The sequence below is a fragment of the Rhinoraja longicauda genome, chromosome 16 (genome assembly GCF_053455715.1).
Source record: "Rhinoraja longicauda isolate Sanriku21f chromosome 16, sRhiLon1.1, whole genome shotgun sequence".
Classification (NCBI taxonomy): domain Eukaryota; kingdom Metazoa; phylum Chordata; class Chondrichthyes; order Rajiformes; family Arhynchobatidae; genus Rhinoraja; species Rhinoraja longicauda.
Window position 1 is genome coordinate 36,115,159 of NC_135968.1, and position 16,954 is coordinate 36,132,112.

The following is a 16,954-nucleotide window of genomic DNA, read 5'->3' on the forward strand; positions in this document are numbered from 1 at the left end:
ACTCCTCCCCCTCCCCTCTTCCCCCCACTCCCCCCTCCCTTCTCCCCCACCACTCCCACCTCCCCTCTCTCCCCCTCCCCCATCCCCCTCCTCCCACCCTCCCTTCCCCCTCCCTCCTCCCCCCTCACACCCTCAACCCTCTCCCCCCCACTCCATTCCTCTCAACCTCCCTTATCCTCCCTGCTCCCCCCCTCCCTCCCTCCACCCCCTCCACCCCCTCCACCCCCTCCCTCCCTAGGAGATAGATTTAAACTTTAAAATGTGAATAACTTAAAAAATATAACACCGATTTCAATGAAACTTCTTCCATTAGCACCAAAGGGATGACGGTGAGTAAGGTGGGCCTAAAATTGTCGTGCTATCATGTACCATTTTGGCGGTTGTTCAGGAACAAACAAACAAACAAACGAGAGTTTTAGTATATAGATGACATCACAGATAATGGTAACATGATATGTGAGATTTGGCAAATGAAAATGTAAGGATATCATCTCCTACTAATTAATGAATTGGAAAGTGATGTATGTAATTCTGAATTGGATTTTAAACTTTACATTCACACAATATTCAGGAATGTCACCCTGTATTAAAAATGAAGTTGGGTTCTTTTTAGATTTCTCCAGTATCTTGCATGTATAGACTTCTGTCAGGTCTCCTAGCAAAAACTAAGTATATAAAATTCTGAGAGCCATAGATAGGATAGACAGTCAGAACCTTTTTCCCAGGATGGAAAAATTAAATACTACAGGGCATTGCTTTAAGGAAGGATGACAAAGTTTAAAGAAGGTGGCGGGGCAAGTTTTTTACACAGAGTGTGGTGAGTGCCAGGGGTGATGGTTGAGGCAGCTACTTGAGTGCCATTTAAAATACTTTTGGATAGTCATATGGTTACGGAGGGAATGGAGGGATATGGATTATATGTAGGCAGATGAGAGTTGATCTCGGCAACATGTTCGCACAAAAACATTGTAGGCCAAAGGGTCTGTTCTTGTGCTATATTGTGCTATATTGTTCTATGTTCTATGTGCTTTTGCACTAACCACAAAATACGTGATAAAAAATTGTGAATGGAATTGCATGTGTACTTGAAAGGGGAGCATTGGCAGATCTATGTGGAAGTTAAGGGAATGAGGTTTAATCAGATTGCCTTTTCAAAGAGCCAACCAAATCACAATGGGGTAAATGGCAATATACCTTGTTGCGTGTTTCTATAGGGTACAACGATGGACATGGAACATCATCTGTCCATTTCCCATCACCAGATTGCCTGACCCACTGAAGTCTTCCAACATTTTGCTTTTTGCTCAGTTTCCAGCATCCACAGTTTCTTGTCTCCTAGTTTAGTTTAGAGATACAGCGCGGAAACAGGCCCTTAGGCCCACCGGTCTACGCCGATCTGCGATCCCCGCACATTAACACTATCCTACACCTACTAGGGACAATTTTTACATTTACCAAGCTATTTAACCTACACACCTGTGCGCCTTTGGAGTGTGGGAGGAAACCGAAGATCTCGGAGAAAACCCACGCAGATCACGGGCAGAACGTACAAACTCCATACCGACAGCACCCGCAGTTGGGATCGAACCCGGGTCTCTGGCACTGCATTCGTTGTAAGGCAGCAACTCTACCGCTGCGCCACCGTGAAGCTTTTGGTAGTAAAATGTGACACCAATGGTTTTGTCCCCAAAATAACAGTTACGTTGTGGCTCATCATCAGTTTATCTCACCAGCAGGTAAGCTGCTCAGACTAGGGAAGAGCTGGGCTTAAAGTGCTTTCGAGTTACGTTAAGTGAACCAGGGTTGCCAATACTACTGAATGTGCAGCTGTGCACATTTAAATTAAGACTGAATTGATCTCAATGCTAATGTGTCTTGCAGAGCATGGAGTAAGTCTAAGCTCGTGCAATAATGAGAAACTGGAGAAAGACAGATATGTAACCAAACATGGAACAAATCCTGCTGAGCTGTCAGCTATCAACAGCTCATGCCTCAGGAAGTCTTAGGCTTCCACTTATTCTCAGCTAAATGTAAAGTTCGAAACAGGCTGGAAGCCGGTTGCAAGCACACCTCATCTCCTGCTTCATTGGATTTACCAGTGAGCCCAGAGACAGTCCAGATGTACTTCTCACCTGGCCCCTCAGCTTTGCACCGTGGAAGACTGTTGAAGAAAATGTTACTTCACTGGATTCATGGCTAATGTATTTTTGAACTGAGGAGGGAGTTGAAATGTAAGAAATACATGAGCCAATCTGCACACAGCAAGCGAGCCGAAAATGTGATAATGACCTACCATTCTATTTTAGTAACTTACGGGACATTGGTGATAATATCAGTGCTCTTCTTTTGAAGAATCGCTGCAGGATTTCCCAAATCAACACAACAAATGACAACATTTAAATTGTTCATACACCATCTGAATTGCCGCTCATTATCATCACCACTTCTTTATTTTCCTCTTCACCATCACATATATCAGGTATCTGACAGATATTGTACATAGTTCTGCCAAATTAAGTCGTAGTCAACAAATAGTTCCAAGCAACGATAATGTTTACAATGCAGAATTGAGAATGGTGATCAAATTGTCCCAATGAGATCTTGGATTAGTATGTCATGTTTACAGTGCTGATTACAAGGACAGAGATTTGTAACTAAGCTTTCAGAAAATGCGAATTAAGTCAAGTCCAGTTCAAAACTAGACCGTTAAAGGTAAAGCGTTTAAAAGTTCATCCTTCCAATCAAAAATTTCTGTCCTTATAAATTTGGAACCGAATGTTTCTTAATATTTTAATATCACTGCATCTGGAATCAGTGCTAACATTGCTAAATAGCACAGAATTGTTTGGAAAATTCTATTGCCATAATTCATCTTGACATACTATAGATTACACAGCATTTTTACTTTATCATTCAAATAAAAAGTCAATATCTGTTTTAAAGATGTCACTTGAGTTCCATTAAAGTATGCAGTGATTAATAACATTTTCTAATGAAAAGATTCCCAAAGCAAATTTGATGCCATATTGCAGTTTTGATAAATATCTTTTTCAAAGTGCATTAAATTCTGTCCACTCATGCTTTATCTGTAACACTGGCATTTTAATATGTAAAAAATATGATGTTACATCGGCATCTTTTAGGCACAATTTAATATAGTGCTGATGTTCTTCAAAATAAATAAACATATGTTGCTAGATATCCATATGCTCCACTGAATAATAATTGCACTCTTCACATGCCGTCTGAACTTTTCAATTAACTTAAGTTATTCATAATAATTAGCACTTATTTCATTATCATTTGCACCATCACATGTACATATTATCTTGCAGATATTGTACATTTTACTGGGTAGTTATTTTCAATTCTGAAGTTGGAATTACAGCCAATAGAAGGTTAGTGCTTTTCATTTTGTTGTTGTAAGATAATATTAACCATACACAATTTTTTAATTGTGATCTAAGACCCAATTTTCAATTCGGTAAATGGTTTCTGCTGACCTGGCGTAATTTAATAGGCAGCACATGTTGTGCAGAGCATAACGAGAATGTATTATTAAAGTTAAAGCTATCAAGAGGGCAAGGATTGTGTTTCCACCATATTTTGTGCACATGCCCATTCCAGGAAAGTGATGGGAGTTGGTCTAATGAATTGAATCCATTAATCCATGCAATGTAATACAGGGTAATGAAAACCAGCCTTCACACTGCTTGACATCATGTTCTGAGCAGCTTGTAATCATTGCTTCAACTTCAAAAATCTGGAAGTTACCCTCAGGAATAGGTTTATATTTAGAATAATACGTGTTGTTTTGTGGGATATTTCATTCCATTGTGATTCTTGTTTTGTCAGTAGAGGGTAGCAGTCTGCAGCATACTGTACTATGTCTGGGTATACAAAGTGGTGAAATGAAATGAAAGAATAACAATGTTGGCATTCTCTCTGCATGTTTGTTTTATGGCAATCACATGGCCAGCAGATATTCCAACAAATTACCTGTCACTTCTATAATCGTTCTCACAATAGTTTCAAATTTCTTAGTCCACACAACCTAGTACATGAAAACATCATTGGTTGCATTTTCGGTTGGTCTTTTTTGTTCTCTTTCTACGCTGTAATTTGCATGTTGATACGCCCAGGTAATTCCAATCGTGGTAACTCCAAGTGCCAGTGAGAGCAGGATAAGCCAAAATGAGTACTCATAAATATTAGTCTTATGGGTCAATGTAATCGCTTTGATGGAATTCCTCATCAGTATTGTTGATAAATTGTTTGCTGCTGTATTTGCTGCAAACAGAATCATCGCCAAAAACGTTGAAAAACCTAAAGAAAACAAGGTTTCTCTCATTATCTCATACTTAAAGAGCTTTGATACATTTTCAGAGTTAAATCACAACTATTAATATATAAAAGAAAAATCATAGATTGTGTTAGATCCTATAACAACTTTGAAAGGGAATGTACTTAAAAAAAAGATTGCCTTGCTTTCTGAGATTTCTGTTTCCTTTATGTATATAATTTGTAAGCTAGATTTTCCAACTAATTACAGTTATTTTCATGAATTTTCTGGTGAGATTGAAGGGTAACCCAGATGAAATCTGCCCACAAAAATTAAATTGTCTCTGTGTTTTGGATTTTCTTTTCTGACATAAATTTGGGTCATGCACATTCTGCAAGTGATCTTATATATAATAACAATAAAATGATTCAGAAACCCAAGTACTCAATCAAATTAAATTAAAAACAGCATACCCTAAAGCTAAACACATCAATTAAAATATATATATTTTTAAAGTTTGGGATATGTACATGGGCTTAAGATATTCGCCAATACATCATAAAACCAGAAAATGTTGAGAACACTCAGCAGGTCAGGCAGCATCTGTGGAAAGACACTTGAAATGTTAACTCAATTGAAGCCTGAATTGAATTAATTTCTCTTTCCTCAGACACTGTCTAATTCAAATTTTCTAGCAATTTAACTTTTTATTTCAGATTTCCAACCTCTGGATTTTTCTGCCTTCCATTTTTTTAAAATAAATGTTATGAATTTGGCATAATATTTATGAATATTGGTCCAATGGACTGCATAACATTTCTTTTCATGGGCAGAAAAACAGTTTAATGTGTATCTTTAAAAATAATTAAAAATCCAAGTTAAATGTCATTGAAGGCCAATGATTGGAAAATCTAGCATAATTCTAGCATGCACCACTTTTAACTAAAACAGAAGTTATTAATTTGTAGTAAGTAAAGGGCACATTCCTAATTGTAGTTGTTTAATCAGAGCACAGCAACGTCAGACAAGTTCTCCAATGGATGAGATGAGCTTTCAAACAGAAGGTGCTAACCATTTGTTGGATTGCTAAGAGCATTATTGCTGGAGTGCTACAAATAGATTATTGTGATCACGGATTACTTTCATTAAGAAAGGTGCAAAGTAGTTTAACTTGCCATTGTGCTTGGCATGGAAATTGTAGGATAAAAAGCCTGTTCCTGTGCTCTACTGTTCTGTGTTTATGGTAGGGTTGCCAACTGTCCCGTAGCACGTGGCCGTTGGCTGGGTGAGGTCACGTGGGGCGCGGGGTGGTGATGTCACCATGTCCCATGTTTGGAAGTGAGGATGTTGGCAACCCTAGTCTGTAGTGAGTTAACAAAGGGAAATGTTAACATAGTTGAAAAGAAAAATAATATTTTGGATGCTTTCAAAGTGCAATTTGATAAGTCTGTGCATGGAAGCAACAGCCAAACAATCAAGTGGAGAAGTGTGCAAATGGTGATGATTGTGTATAGTTTTGGATTCAGATGACAGGACATCCTCACATCTCAAAGGGTCACATTTACTTAACGTGTTAAGTATTAAAGACATCATGATGGGGAAAATCATGATTGCCATTCCCTGAGTACATGTGTTATGCACCCAAAAATCATGCGCTCTTGGCTCTGGTACAGTTTGAATAATTCCCTACTCATTGCTATTTTAGCACAGGTTTTTATGGGCAACCGAATTCTTAGGAAAATATGTTTTGTGGAAGATCAAAACTTTCTGGTAGCTGAATCAATATTGCTCATCAGTGTAACCAGAGAAGCTTTCTGTAGATCATATATAAGCAGTGCATGGTTTATTATTCAAAATCCATTCCTTGATAATTGCTTAGATAGGACAAACAAAGCTTGTTATATGAAACTATTCTGGTAATTATACCATCTTATTACAGTTTTCAAGAAAAGATAAAATGATACCATGTTATACTGACTAGTTGAATCATAATAAATTGAAAAGTAGCAGAAGAGTCTACCTTGAGTAACTTAACAAAGTAAAGGAATTACTACAATTCCTGCATTCATTCAGGTACTCATACATTCATTCATGCTTACTTACAACTAATGGAGCTACATGCATAAATACTGATAGGTCCACAGATGTTTTCATATGGATTACTGACACTGTTGTAAAAGGTCACAATGGCACTTAGCAGTGAAAACAACAGTCCAAAGACAAGGAACAGGATAACTAGGATGTGGATAACTCTTGCACTTCCTCCATTTTCAAGACATTCCAAAACTGAAAGGAAAAAGCACACAATAAGTGTTAGGATTATTTTAAAAAACTACAGACGCTGTAAATCTGAAATTAAACATACATTGTTGGAAGTTTACAACAGGGTTAAGCTGGGGATACAAACAGAGTCAATGGTTTGGATCAAGGACATTTTATCAGGAATGGAAATATTAGAAAACAAATGTGATTTACTTTGCACAGTAAGGAAGAGTAGGGGTGGCAAGGAGCCAATGTGGGCAAGGCAACAATTACTTTAAACATCAGTAGTTCGAGACAGAAAAGGAGAATAGTCAACAAGTTGAGATGAGAAGGTATAGCCACATCTGTGAAGAGAAATTACCTGGCGAGAGTGTATCTATGAATATCAATAAGGGAGGAAGCAAAGGGCAGGTATTAGAAGACAGGCAGTGGATTATTAAATTCATTATGAAATCTTAAATGTTGCAACGCGCCCAATGAAACAAATATGGTGCTTTTCTTTGCATTTACACTGGGCATTAATAGAGCACCCCATAGGGTCAAGATAAGAGTCAGAATTTGTTCTCACGATATACAAAATCCATGAACCTAATCACCTATTTTTAAGAAATTATGTAAATGGGTTTCACTTGAAAATGTTGAAGGAGGATAATGTATAATTTATAGCTTCCAATAGTCTGTACTGCAATATTGATAAACTGTGCCCTGTGGCTTTGAAGTAGCAATCATTTTGTGAGTTTGGCTTATTTGGTCTGCTCTTAATGATAATATAAAAGTATAAATTAAATCAGTTAATTCTATTGGGGATTTGGAAACACATCTTGTAATATATCTTACTGCTCTGCTGCATAACTAAAATCCAAACCAGATTAAGGCAAATTTAATTTATCTTTTGGGAATAGAAATCAAGAACAGAGCTTCTGCTGAAGTGACATTAATTGTTTCAACATTTCCACTCCACTAACTTACTCTAATCTAACCCCTCTGAACTTGCAGCACACTGTTCGCGGCACACCAGACTCAACTTTGGCACGGACCATGCTAACAGATTGGGCATTGTTGTAATATGACACTACCACCTCAGCCTTGCAAAGACTAGACACCTGGTCTTTTATGACTTTTGCTAGACCATCTCCCTAATAAAGAATCGAAGGATATTATTTCCCAGAGAGTTAGTTTTCCCTTTTGAAAGTAGTTATTCATGATATGAAAAGGTTCTGCTGGGTGGGTGAGAGTGTTGGTACAGGGGAACCAGTGGGTTCTTTGTTGCAAAAAGAAGAAACAAAGCTGTTGCAAAGATCTTGTTGCAGAAAGTTGGGCGAGTGGTGGCGTCGCGATGGAGCTACTGCCTTACAGCGCCAGAGACCCGGGTTTGATCCCGACTAACGGTGCTGTCTGGATGTAGTTTGTACGTTCTCCGCGTAACCTGCATGGGTTTTCTCCGAGATCTTCGGGTTCCGCCCACACTCCAAAGGCATACAGGTTTGTAGGTTAATTGGCTTGGGGTAAATGTATAAATGTAAAATTGTCCCTTGTGTATGTAGGGCATGTGTGGGGATCGCTGGTCGGTGCGGACTCAGTGGGCTGAAGGACCTGTTTCCGTGCTGTATCTCTAAACTAAACTAGAACTACAGAAGATGGCTTCAAGACCTTCTTGATGGCAATAGAGATCTATAAAGACTGAGCATGCATGATGAGGCAGCGGGGAATGGGGAAACTGAAGTTGTTAAAATGGCAGAAGGCTTGTGAGTGTCCTGGATGTAAGTGTGAAGAGACTGAACAAGGGGAGCCAGTATAGAGTCAAGATAAGAGAAGATAGATTCAGTGGGGTGGAGACAATGGGCTTACCAGGGCAATCCTGCTTTTGGATTTAGAATATGAGATAGGTGGAAGTGTAAGGCCAGGGCACTATCCAGTTTGGAGCCTGTAGAGGGGTGATCTCTGGATGTGATGAGATCTCTGACATTTCGGAAGATGTCCGTTGATCGGAACATGGTCCAGGGGAAGGCCTGAGGATGTATCTGAGAACCAGTCATGAGTGTAAAAGTTGTTGCGAGGCACTTTTAAAGTAGAAAGGCTCATAGGAGTCAGGAGAATTCATTAACAGACAGGAGGAAGGTAAATCTGAAGACATTCGAAAGGATATTAATGACAAAAGAATAACCAGGGAGAAAAGTAGGGCTTATTAGGGAGAACAGGGGCAATCACAGCTTGGAACCAGATGGTATAGGTGAGGTATTAAATGAATACTGAACATTCATGTATGTTCACAAAGGAAACAGTCGTTGTAACTGGGGAACTCAGTAAAGGGATAGGAAAATCTAGTGGAGGTCTCGATAAATAAAGAGAGGCACTCAATGGGTGGGCTTAAAAGGTGGATAAATCCTCAAAACCAGATGGGATTTATCATGGGGTGCTATGGGAGGCAAAAGAAAAGAGTGCTGGAGCTCTGGCTGAGATTTTTTAAATCTTTGTTAGCCAAAAGTGAAGTACCAGAAGACTGGAAGAGAGCAAACAGGATCTCTCTTTTCAAGAAAGGCAGCAGGGAGAAGCTTGGTAACTAACGCCAGTGAGCCGAACATGATCGGTAGGAGAGATACTGGAGAGAATCCTGAGGGAGAGGATTAATGATAACTTGGTAGGGCAGGGTATAATCAGATGGAGCCTTCATGGCTTTGTCAAGGGCAGATCCCCTGTGCCCAATTTGATTGAAGTCTGCGCAGAAGTAACAATTGTATCGATGAGGGTAGGGCAGTGGATGTTATTTACATGGAGTTCAGTAAAGCCTTGGATAAGGTCTTACGTGGGGGACTGGTTCAAATAGTTGTAATTGTTGTTGTTGATAGTGTGGAAGGTAGTCTTAGGCTGCAGAAAGATATTGATGTGTTGGTGAAATTGGCTTAAAAATGGCATATGGTTTCAGTTTCAGTTTAGTTTATTGTCATGTGTACCAAAGTACAGTGAAAAGCTTTTGTTGCATGCTAACCAGTTGGCAGAAAGACAAAACATGATTACAATTGAGCCTTTTACAGTGTATAGATAGATGATAAGGCTAAATCCTGACAAATGTGAGGGTGCATTGTGAGCATGAATGAGGCTAGGATATACAGCATGAACGGTATTGTGGAGTATTAGGGAACAACAGGACCTTGGAGTACAATCGATAGGTCCTTGAGGGTGACAATGCATGTAAATAACATGGTTGGGGAAGCAAAACATCCTCTATATGTTGAGGTACTGAACTTAAGTAGGTAGTTTACACACCAATTTTATAAAACATTGGTCGGACCTCAGCTGGGGTACGGCATGTAGTTCTATAGGAATGATGTGAGTGCTGGAGAGGGGATTCACCCCCATGTTGTCAGGGATGGACCAGTTCAGATTTGAATCTGGAGAGGTTAGGAATGTTTACCCAGATTGGAGGAGGTTAAGTGGGGACTTGTAAATCAAATTATGAGGATTATAGTTTGTGCAGACTGCAGAAATCTTTTCTCCATTACAGAGGTAGATAAAACCACAATAGACAATAGACAATAGGTGCAGGAGGAGGCCATTCGGCCCTTCGAGCCAGCACCGCCATTCAATGTGATCATGGCTGATCATTCTCAATCAGTACCCCGTTCCTGCCTTCTCCCCATACCCCCTGACTCCGCTATCCTTAAGAGCTCTACCTAGCTCTCTCTTGAATGCATTCAGAGAATTGGCCTCCACTGCCTTCTGAGGCAGAGAATTCCACAGATTCACAACTCTCTGACTGAAAAAGTTTTTCCTCATCTCAGTTCTAAATGGCCTACCCCTTATTCTTAAACTGTGGCCCCTTGTTCTGGACTCCCCCAACATTGGGAACATGTTTCCTGCCTCTAACGTGTCCAACCCCTTAATAATCTTATACGTTTCGATAAGATCTCCTCTCATCCTTCTAAATTCCAGTGTATACAAGCCTAGTCGCTCCAGTCTTTCAACATATGACAGTCCCGCCATTCAGGGAATTAACCTAGTAAACCTATGCTGCACGCCCTCAATAGCAAGAATATCCTTCCTCAAATTTGGAGACCAAAACTGCACACAGGTGCGGTCATTACTCCAGGTGCACAAGATATCGGCTTGGAGAAAGGCGGAAGAGATAATGCCTGTCCCACTTAGGTAATTTTTTTAGGCGACTACAGGCGACTAGGCTGTCACCACACGGTCGCCAGGATGTCGCCTGAATGATCGTGAGTCGTCTCCAAAGAGTCGTAGCGCTTTTTCTGGTCGCCTAAGTCCTAAGTCGCGACAATTGGGTCGCCGGTTGTCGGTAGCTTGCCGTAGCTTGACATCGACTAGGTGGTAGGTTGTTGTAGCTTGTCATAGACATTGTCATGCGGGGGTCCAGTCGCTAGTTTCTCGGCGACCTGCTACGACTATGACAGCCGCTGGCAGTCGCCTAAAAAATCGCCTAAGTGGGACAGGCCCTTTAGAGTGGTTGTAAGAGTATTTTTGTGTATTCTTCATCCAGAGAATGGTAAGTACCTGAAATGCACGACTTGAGAGAATGATTGAAACTGGGTTGGATTTAAGAAGTGTTTTGATGGACAGCATTTAAGAAGTATTTTGATGAGCATTTGAATCAGTGAAGCAGAGAGGGCTATGAACCAAGTGCTATGGGATTAAAATGGATGGGTTCCCACTGGTTGACCAATTCTACAATTCTATGATCTCCTTCAGACCTTTAATTATTCACAGGCCTTAATCATCTTTTTTTTTTCAACTGAGGCCGCCTCATTCCAATTGAGTGCCATTCAATACCTCCTGTCCACCACTACATCAGAGATTTCCCTTTACAGTCTCCACCTATCCCAATTTTTATGCAACTAGAAACCCTATATATCTCTAATTTTATCTCTAAGTTCTGGTGGAAGGTCATTGACCTAAAATGTTAACTCTGTTTTTTCTCTGAAAAGACAGTATTGGTATTGGTTTATTATTATGACATATACTGAGATACAGTGAAACATTTTGTTTTGGTTTTTATCCAGGTAAATCATATCGTACATGAGTACATCTGGTAGTATGAAAGAGTAAATAAACAGTGCAGAGAAAGTGCATGTTAAAAAAGTGTAAGATCCACAATGAGGCAGATTGGAAGATTGGGAATTAATTCTTCACATATGAAATATGAAATGACACATGATTGTTCATCAATCTGGTCTGACCTGCTGAATATTTCTATCAATTCCGTTTTCATTACAGATTCAGAGAATTTATCTTAACTGGATTTCAACTGAATTAGTATCTAAGAAATTTGTTTTTATGACCAGTGCATTGTTAGATAAGAAAACAAAGTGACATATTATACATTATTGAAGCAGTATATCTATATTATCAAATATATTCTTATATATTCTTATATATAAGGAAAATTCAGTTACCAAGTGATCAAAAATTGGGAAAAAAATGGATAGAAAGATGTATTATCACTGAACGATAGAGTTGAACATATAGACAATAGACAATAGACAATAGGTGCAGGAGGAGGCCATTCGGCCCTTCGAGCCAGCACCGCCATTCAATGTGATCATGGCTGATCATTCTCAATCAGTACCCCGTTCCTGCCTTCTCCCCATACCCTCTGACTCCGCTATCCTTAAGAGCTCTATCTAGCTCTATATTTTCATTGTGATTGTGGGAGTGGATGTTTTGTTATTAGCCTGGTGAGTGTAACATGCCTGGAGTCTGCTGCTGTGCAGGGTGGATTATTGCAAGATCAGAAGAGATGTCTAACCATTTGGGCTGTCACAGTGGCACCGCAGTAGAGTTGCTGCCTTACAGCGCCAGAGACCCGGGTTTGATCCTGACTACAGGTGCTGTCCGTACGGAGTTTGTATGTTCCCCCTGTGATAGTGTGGGTTTTCTCCAGGTGCTCTGGTTTCCTTCCACACTCCAAAGATGTATAGGTTGATTGACCTCGGTAAAATTGTAAAATTTACTCCAGAGTGTAGCATAGCATTAGTGTACAGGGATCACTGGTCGGCACAGACTCGATGGGCAAAAGGGCCTGTTTCCGCACTGTATCTCTAAAAGTCTAAAAAAGTAATATATTTTGAAGAGGGTTTTGCCTGGAGCCAAAGCCTAAAAGGTAATGTATAGTTCAGGGGGGGCTCGTTAATTACAACTCTGCCACCAGCCGCACCCCATTCCTTGCCGATCCCAACCACCCTCACCTTGCCACTGAATACCTTTCTGGATAAACACTGTTATCATTGCCTTTCTTACACAGTATCAAGGCTACCAACACTTTTAACCGGATGGTCCTTGTGAGAGACGGCAGGATAAAAGGCTAGGCTTCAAACCCTTAAAAACACCCTTTTGTCTCTCAGACTCCATTTTCATCCGATTTTCATCACTGTAGGAATTATATTTTTCTGCTCTACAAATGCTTGGTGCATTTGTAGAACAGCAGAAAATATTAGTGTCCTTGAATCTGAATTTAACAGTACATTTATACCACTGTTTGTCAAGGATAGATTGATACAAAAGCAAAAATGTCACTCGTAGTAGATTAACAATTGAAAATAGTTACTACAGAAGTTAACATTTTTTCATCAATCTTGATAAATGCTCTGAAGGAGAAAAAAATGTAATCACAAGAAAGAGAATCAAGAGAGCGGAACTAATTGCATAGCACTATCAAAGAACCAGTACAAACACAGAAACGCATATGGCCGCCTTCTGTATCATTATACATGTTCATTTCAACAACGGAATATGAATATTTATCGTGTAAATCTCAAAACAGCTGTATTATAAAACGTAGAATTACCATTAATATTCCTGTCACCAATGAGGATCGGACAACCAGCTTTGGTAAGCACACCATCAAATAGCCCATATTTAAGTCTCAATTCTCCAAACGCATCGCCACTTTTGTTTTCACAGCTTGCGACGGTGTCGACCCATGAATCCGTTGCCATTATTGCAGATATTAACACGCAAGTTCCCAGACTGACAGAAAATCCAGCCATAAACATTAATTTTTTCCTTGCTGACGGCATTTCCTTTAGCTATTTTCTCCTCCGTTGTAAACAAGGTAACGTCAAAAGTAACAAAAATCACATTTAAAAGCTTCTAGTGCAACTTTCATCAAGGATAAGTCAGTTACCTGGTCGAACCAGGTACTATATTTATCTGGAAGTGCTAAACAATGAACTTTGTATCAACAGTAACAGCAATAAAGAGCAATGACGGCTGAACCTTGCCCGGGAGCAAGCTGTTACCATAGTTTTATTGGATAATATTGAAGTCCAGATAACGGATGCTTCCCATTTGCTGTCATCAATTCATGTTGTATACCTTTTTCAAAGCATTACTACTCCATGGTGAAGAGATAATTTTTATTACAAAGCTCTTCCTGCTCACATTAAATTGTTCCAATTCAGATGATGCAATAAACATTACAGGATTGTAGGCGATGTATCATTTAAATCTATATACTAAAACTCTTGTTTGTTTGTTCCTGAACTACAGCCAAAACGGTACATGATAGCATGACAGTTTTAGGCCCACCTTACTCACTGGTGCTAATGGAAGAAATGTCATTGAAATCGGTGTTATATTTTTGAAGTTATTCACATTTTAAAGTTAAAATCTATCTCCTAGGGAGGGAGGGAGGGAGGGAGGGAGGGAGAGGGAGGGAAGGAGGGAGGGGGAGGAGGGCGGATAAGGGGGTGGAGTGGGGGAGGGGGATGGAGGGAGAGGGGAAGGGAGAGCAGGGTGGGGGAGGAGGGAGGAAGGGAGGGGGGAGCGGGGTGAGGGGGGAGGGGGAGGGGGAGAGAGGAGAGGAGAGAGGAGGAGGGGAGGGTGATGCAGAAGAGGCTTGGGCCCAACGGGTCCACTTGGTCTAATGATTCAATAAATCTTCAGTAGTTGCTATGTAGACCTGACTATGCTGATAATTGTTTGGGAAACCTATCTGCGTACCATATAATTCTAGCACAGGGAATGTAAGGGGAAGCAATTTGGTGTAATATGTTGCTGTGTTTACCTCAAAACTTGACATACTGTACACTTAACCTAACAACATATGTGAAAGTCTCCTTTCTCTACTGAACTTTAGAGATGTGAGCAATCGTGATCCTGTTCTAAGGTAGACACAAAATTCTGGAGTAACTCAGCGGGTCAGGCAGCATCTCCGGAGAGAAGGAATGGATGACATTTCGGGTCGAGACCCTTCTTCACCCGAAACGTCACCCATTCCTTCTTTCCAGAGATGCTGCCTGACCCGCTGAGTTACTCCAGCATTTTGTGTCTACCTTCGATTTTAAACCAGCATCTGCAGTTCTTTCCTACACATGATCATGTTCTAGTTGAGGGTCTCAGACCTGAAACTTTAACCATTTCCATAGATGCTGTCTGACTTGCTGAGGTTTTCCAGGACTTTCTGTTTTTATTTCAGATAATACAAATGCAGTGGCTAGTTAAAAAAAAAAAATTCACAGTCCTTTTCCTAGTTGCTCAATTCGGTAATATTACTAATATACTAATATTTTCTTACATTACTAATATACTAGTTGTAATTTGACATCAAAGGACCATAGGGCATTGAGTACAGCACAGGAACAAACCCTTTGCCCCACAATGTCCATGCAGAATATGATGCCAAGTTAAAATAATCTTCCCTGCCTGCATGTGATCCATATTCCTCCATTCCCTGCATATCCATGTGCCTCTCTAAAAGCCTCTTAAACACCTCAATTGTATCTGCTTCCACCGCCAACCCGTTATAGGCACCCACCACTGTCTGTGTGTAAAAAACAACGCCCCACACATCTCCTTTAAACATTCCCTCTCTGACCTTAAATCTATGTCCACCAATCTTTAACATTTCCATCCTGGGACAAGGGTTCCAACTGTCTACCTTATCTATACCTCAGAATTTTATATACTTCTATCAGGTCTCCTCTCAACTTCTAACACTTCTGAAAAAAAGCATCTCCCCAACTCCCCTTACCTTCTAATCCAGGCAACGTTCTGATAAACCTGCACTCTTTCCAATTCCTCAAGATCCTTCCTGTAATGAGGCAATCAGAACTGCATCTAGTGTAAATGCAGCCTAACCAAAGTTTTATAAAGCTGCAGCATGATTTCCTGACTCTTATACAATGCCTCCACCGATGTCGGCTGATTTATATTCCGTTGTATCGTCCCAGAGCTCCTCATGGTACGCAACTCCATCAATTTTGGTTTCATCTGCAAACTTACTAACCAGCCCATCTATAATAACATCCAAGCCATTTATACATCGCACAAACAACAGAGGTCCCAGCACAAATCCCTGTGGAACACCACTGGGCAAAGACCTCCAGCCAGAATAACACCCTTCTACCATTACCCTCTGTCTCCTCTGGGCAAGCCAGTTCCAAATACGATCAGGATCCCATGCAACTTAATTTCCTGAATCATCCTGCCTTCATCGAATGCCTTAATAAAATGTATGCAGACACCATCCATCGCCCTACGGTCATCAACACCTTTGTCATCTCCTCCATTTCGTAAGACATGTCCTGCAGTGGACAAAGCCATGCTGTCTGTCCCATATTATCCCGTTCTCTTCTTCTACATTAGTGCCAAAATATGGTGACGGGTGCAAGAATTTCACTGTGCAGTGCATATGTGACAATGAAGAATCATTGAACCTTGGAAAAATTTAAAGAGAAGGATCCTTTTCAATAGCTTCCTTGTCACTGATATCTGAAGGAAGGTCACATGGAGTCTGGTCATTTAGCTATTCCCAGGCGGACCGGATCAATTGGAATTCTTAATATGTTCTTGATCCTGTCTGTCTCAATCTAGATAAGTAACCAGACTCAATGCTAACTAACATGTAAGATTATTAAGGGGTTGGACACGTTAGAGGCAGGAAACATGTTCCCAATGTTGGGGGAGTCCAGGACCAGGGGCCACAGTTTAAGAATAAGGGGTAGGCCATTTAGAACGGAGGTGAGGAAAAACGTTTTCAGTCAGAGAGTTGTGAATCTGTGGAATTCTCTGCCTCAGAAGGCAGTGGAGGCCAATTCTCAGAATGCATTCAAGAGAGAACTAGATAGAGCTCTTAAGGATAGCGGAGTCAGGGGGTATGGGGAGAAGGCAAGAACAGGGTACTGATTGAGAATGATCAGCCATGATCACATTGAATGGTGGTGCTGGCTCGAAGGGACAAATGGCCTACTCCTGCACCTATTGTCTATTGTCTATTGTCTATAATACTACTTGTGAGGATTGAGAATAAATGTAGAAATGGAAATGAGGAAGGCCACCTGGCATATCAATTATCGGGAAAACACTCATAGGCTTCAAAATGTTGTCTTCACAATAGTTACTGCTTACTCTTGTAAGCCACTCATAGAAACTTTCCCCTTTTTTTCAGACATATCC

General features: G+C 40.4%; 1 protein-coding gene across 1 annotated transcript; it reads right to left on the reverse strand.

The window, feature by feature from the left end:
• Positions 1–3,509: 3,509 nt before the first annotated feature.
• clrn3 (clarin 3) lies at positions 3,510–13,575 on the reverse strand. Its single transcript, XM_078412865.1, has 3 exons — positions 13,344–13,575; positions 6,386–6,568; positions 3,510–4,326 (listed from the first exon to the last, which is right to left on the reverse strand). Exons 1-3 carry the CDS (start codon positions 13,573–13,575, stop codon positions 4,055–4,057), a joined length of 687 nt encoding a protein of 228 aa, XP_078268991.1. The 3' UTR covers positions 3,510–4,054.
• Positions 13,576–16,954: the final 3,379 nt, after the last annotated feature.

Excerpts from the sequence above, each read along its gene's own strand:
- clrn3 (XM_078412865.1), bottom strand. The coding sequence starts at position 13,575 with ATGCCGTCAGCAAGGAAAAAATTAATGTTTATGGCTGGATTTTCTGTC. Across the intron at positions 6,569-13,343 it reads TGGTGACAGGAATATTAATG|TTTTGGAATGTCTTGAAAAT; the intron begins GTAATTCTACGT and ends TTTTCCTTTCAG. Across the intron at positions 4,327-6,385 it reads TGCATGTAGCTCCATTAGTT|GTTTTTCAACGTTTTTGGCG; the intron begins GTAAGTAAGCAT and ends TGTTTTCTTTAG.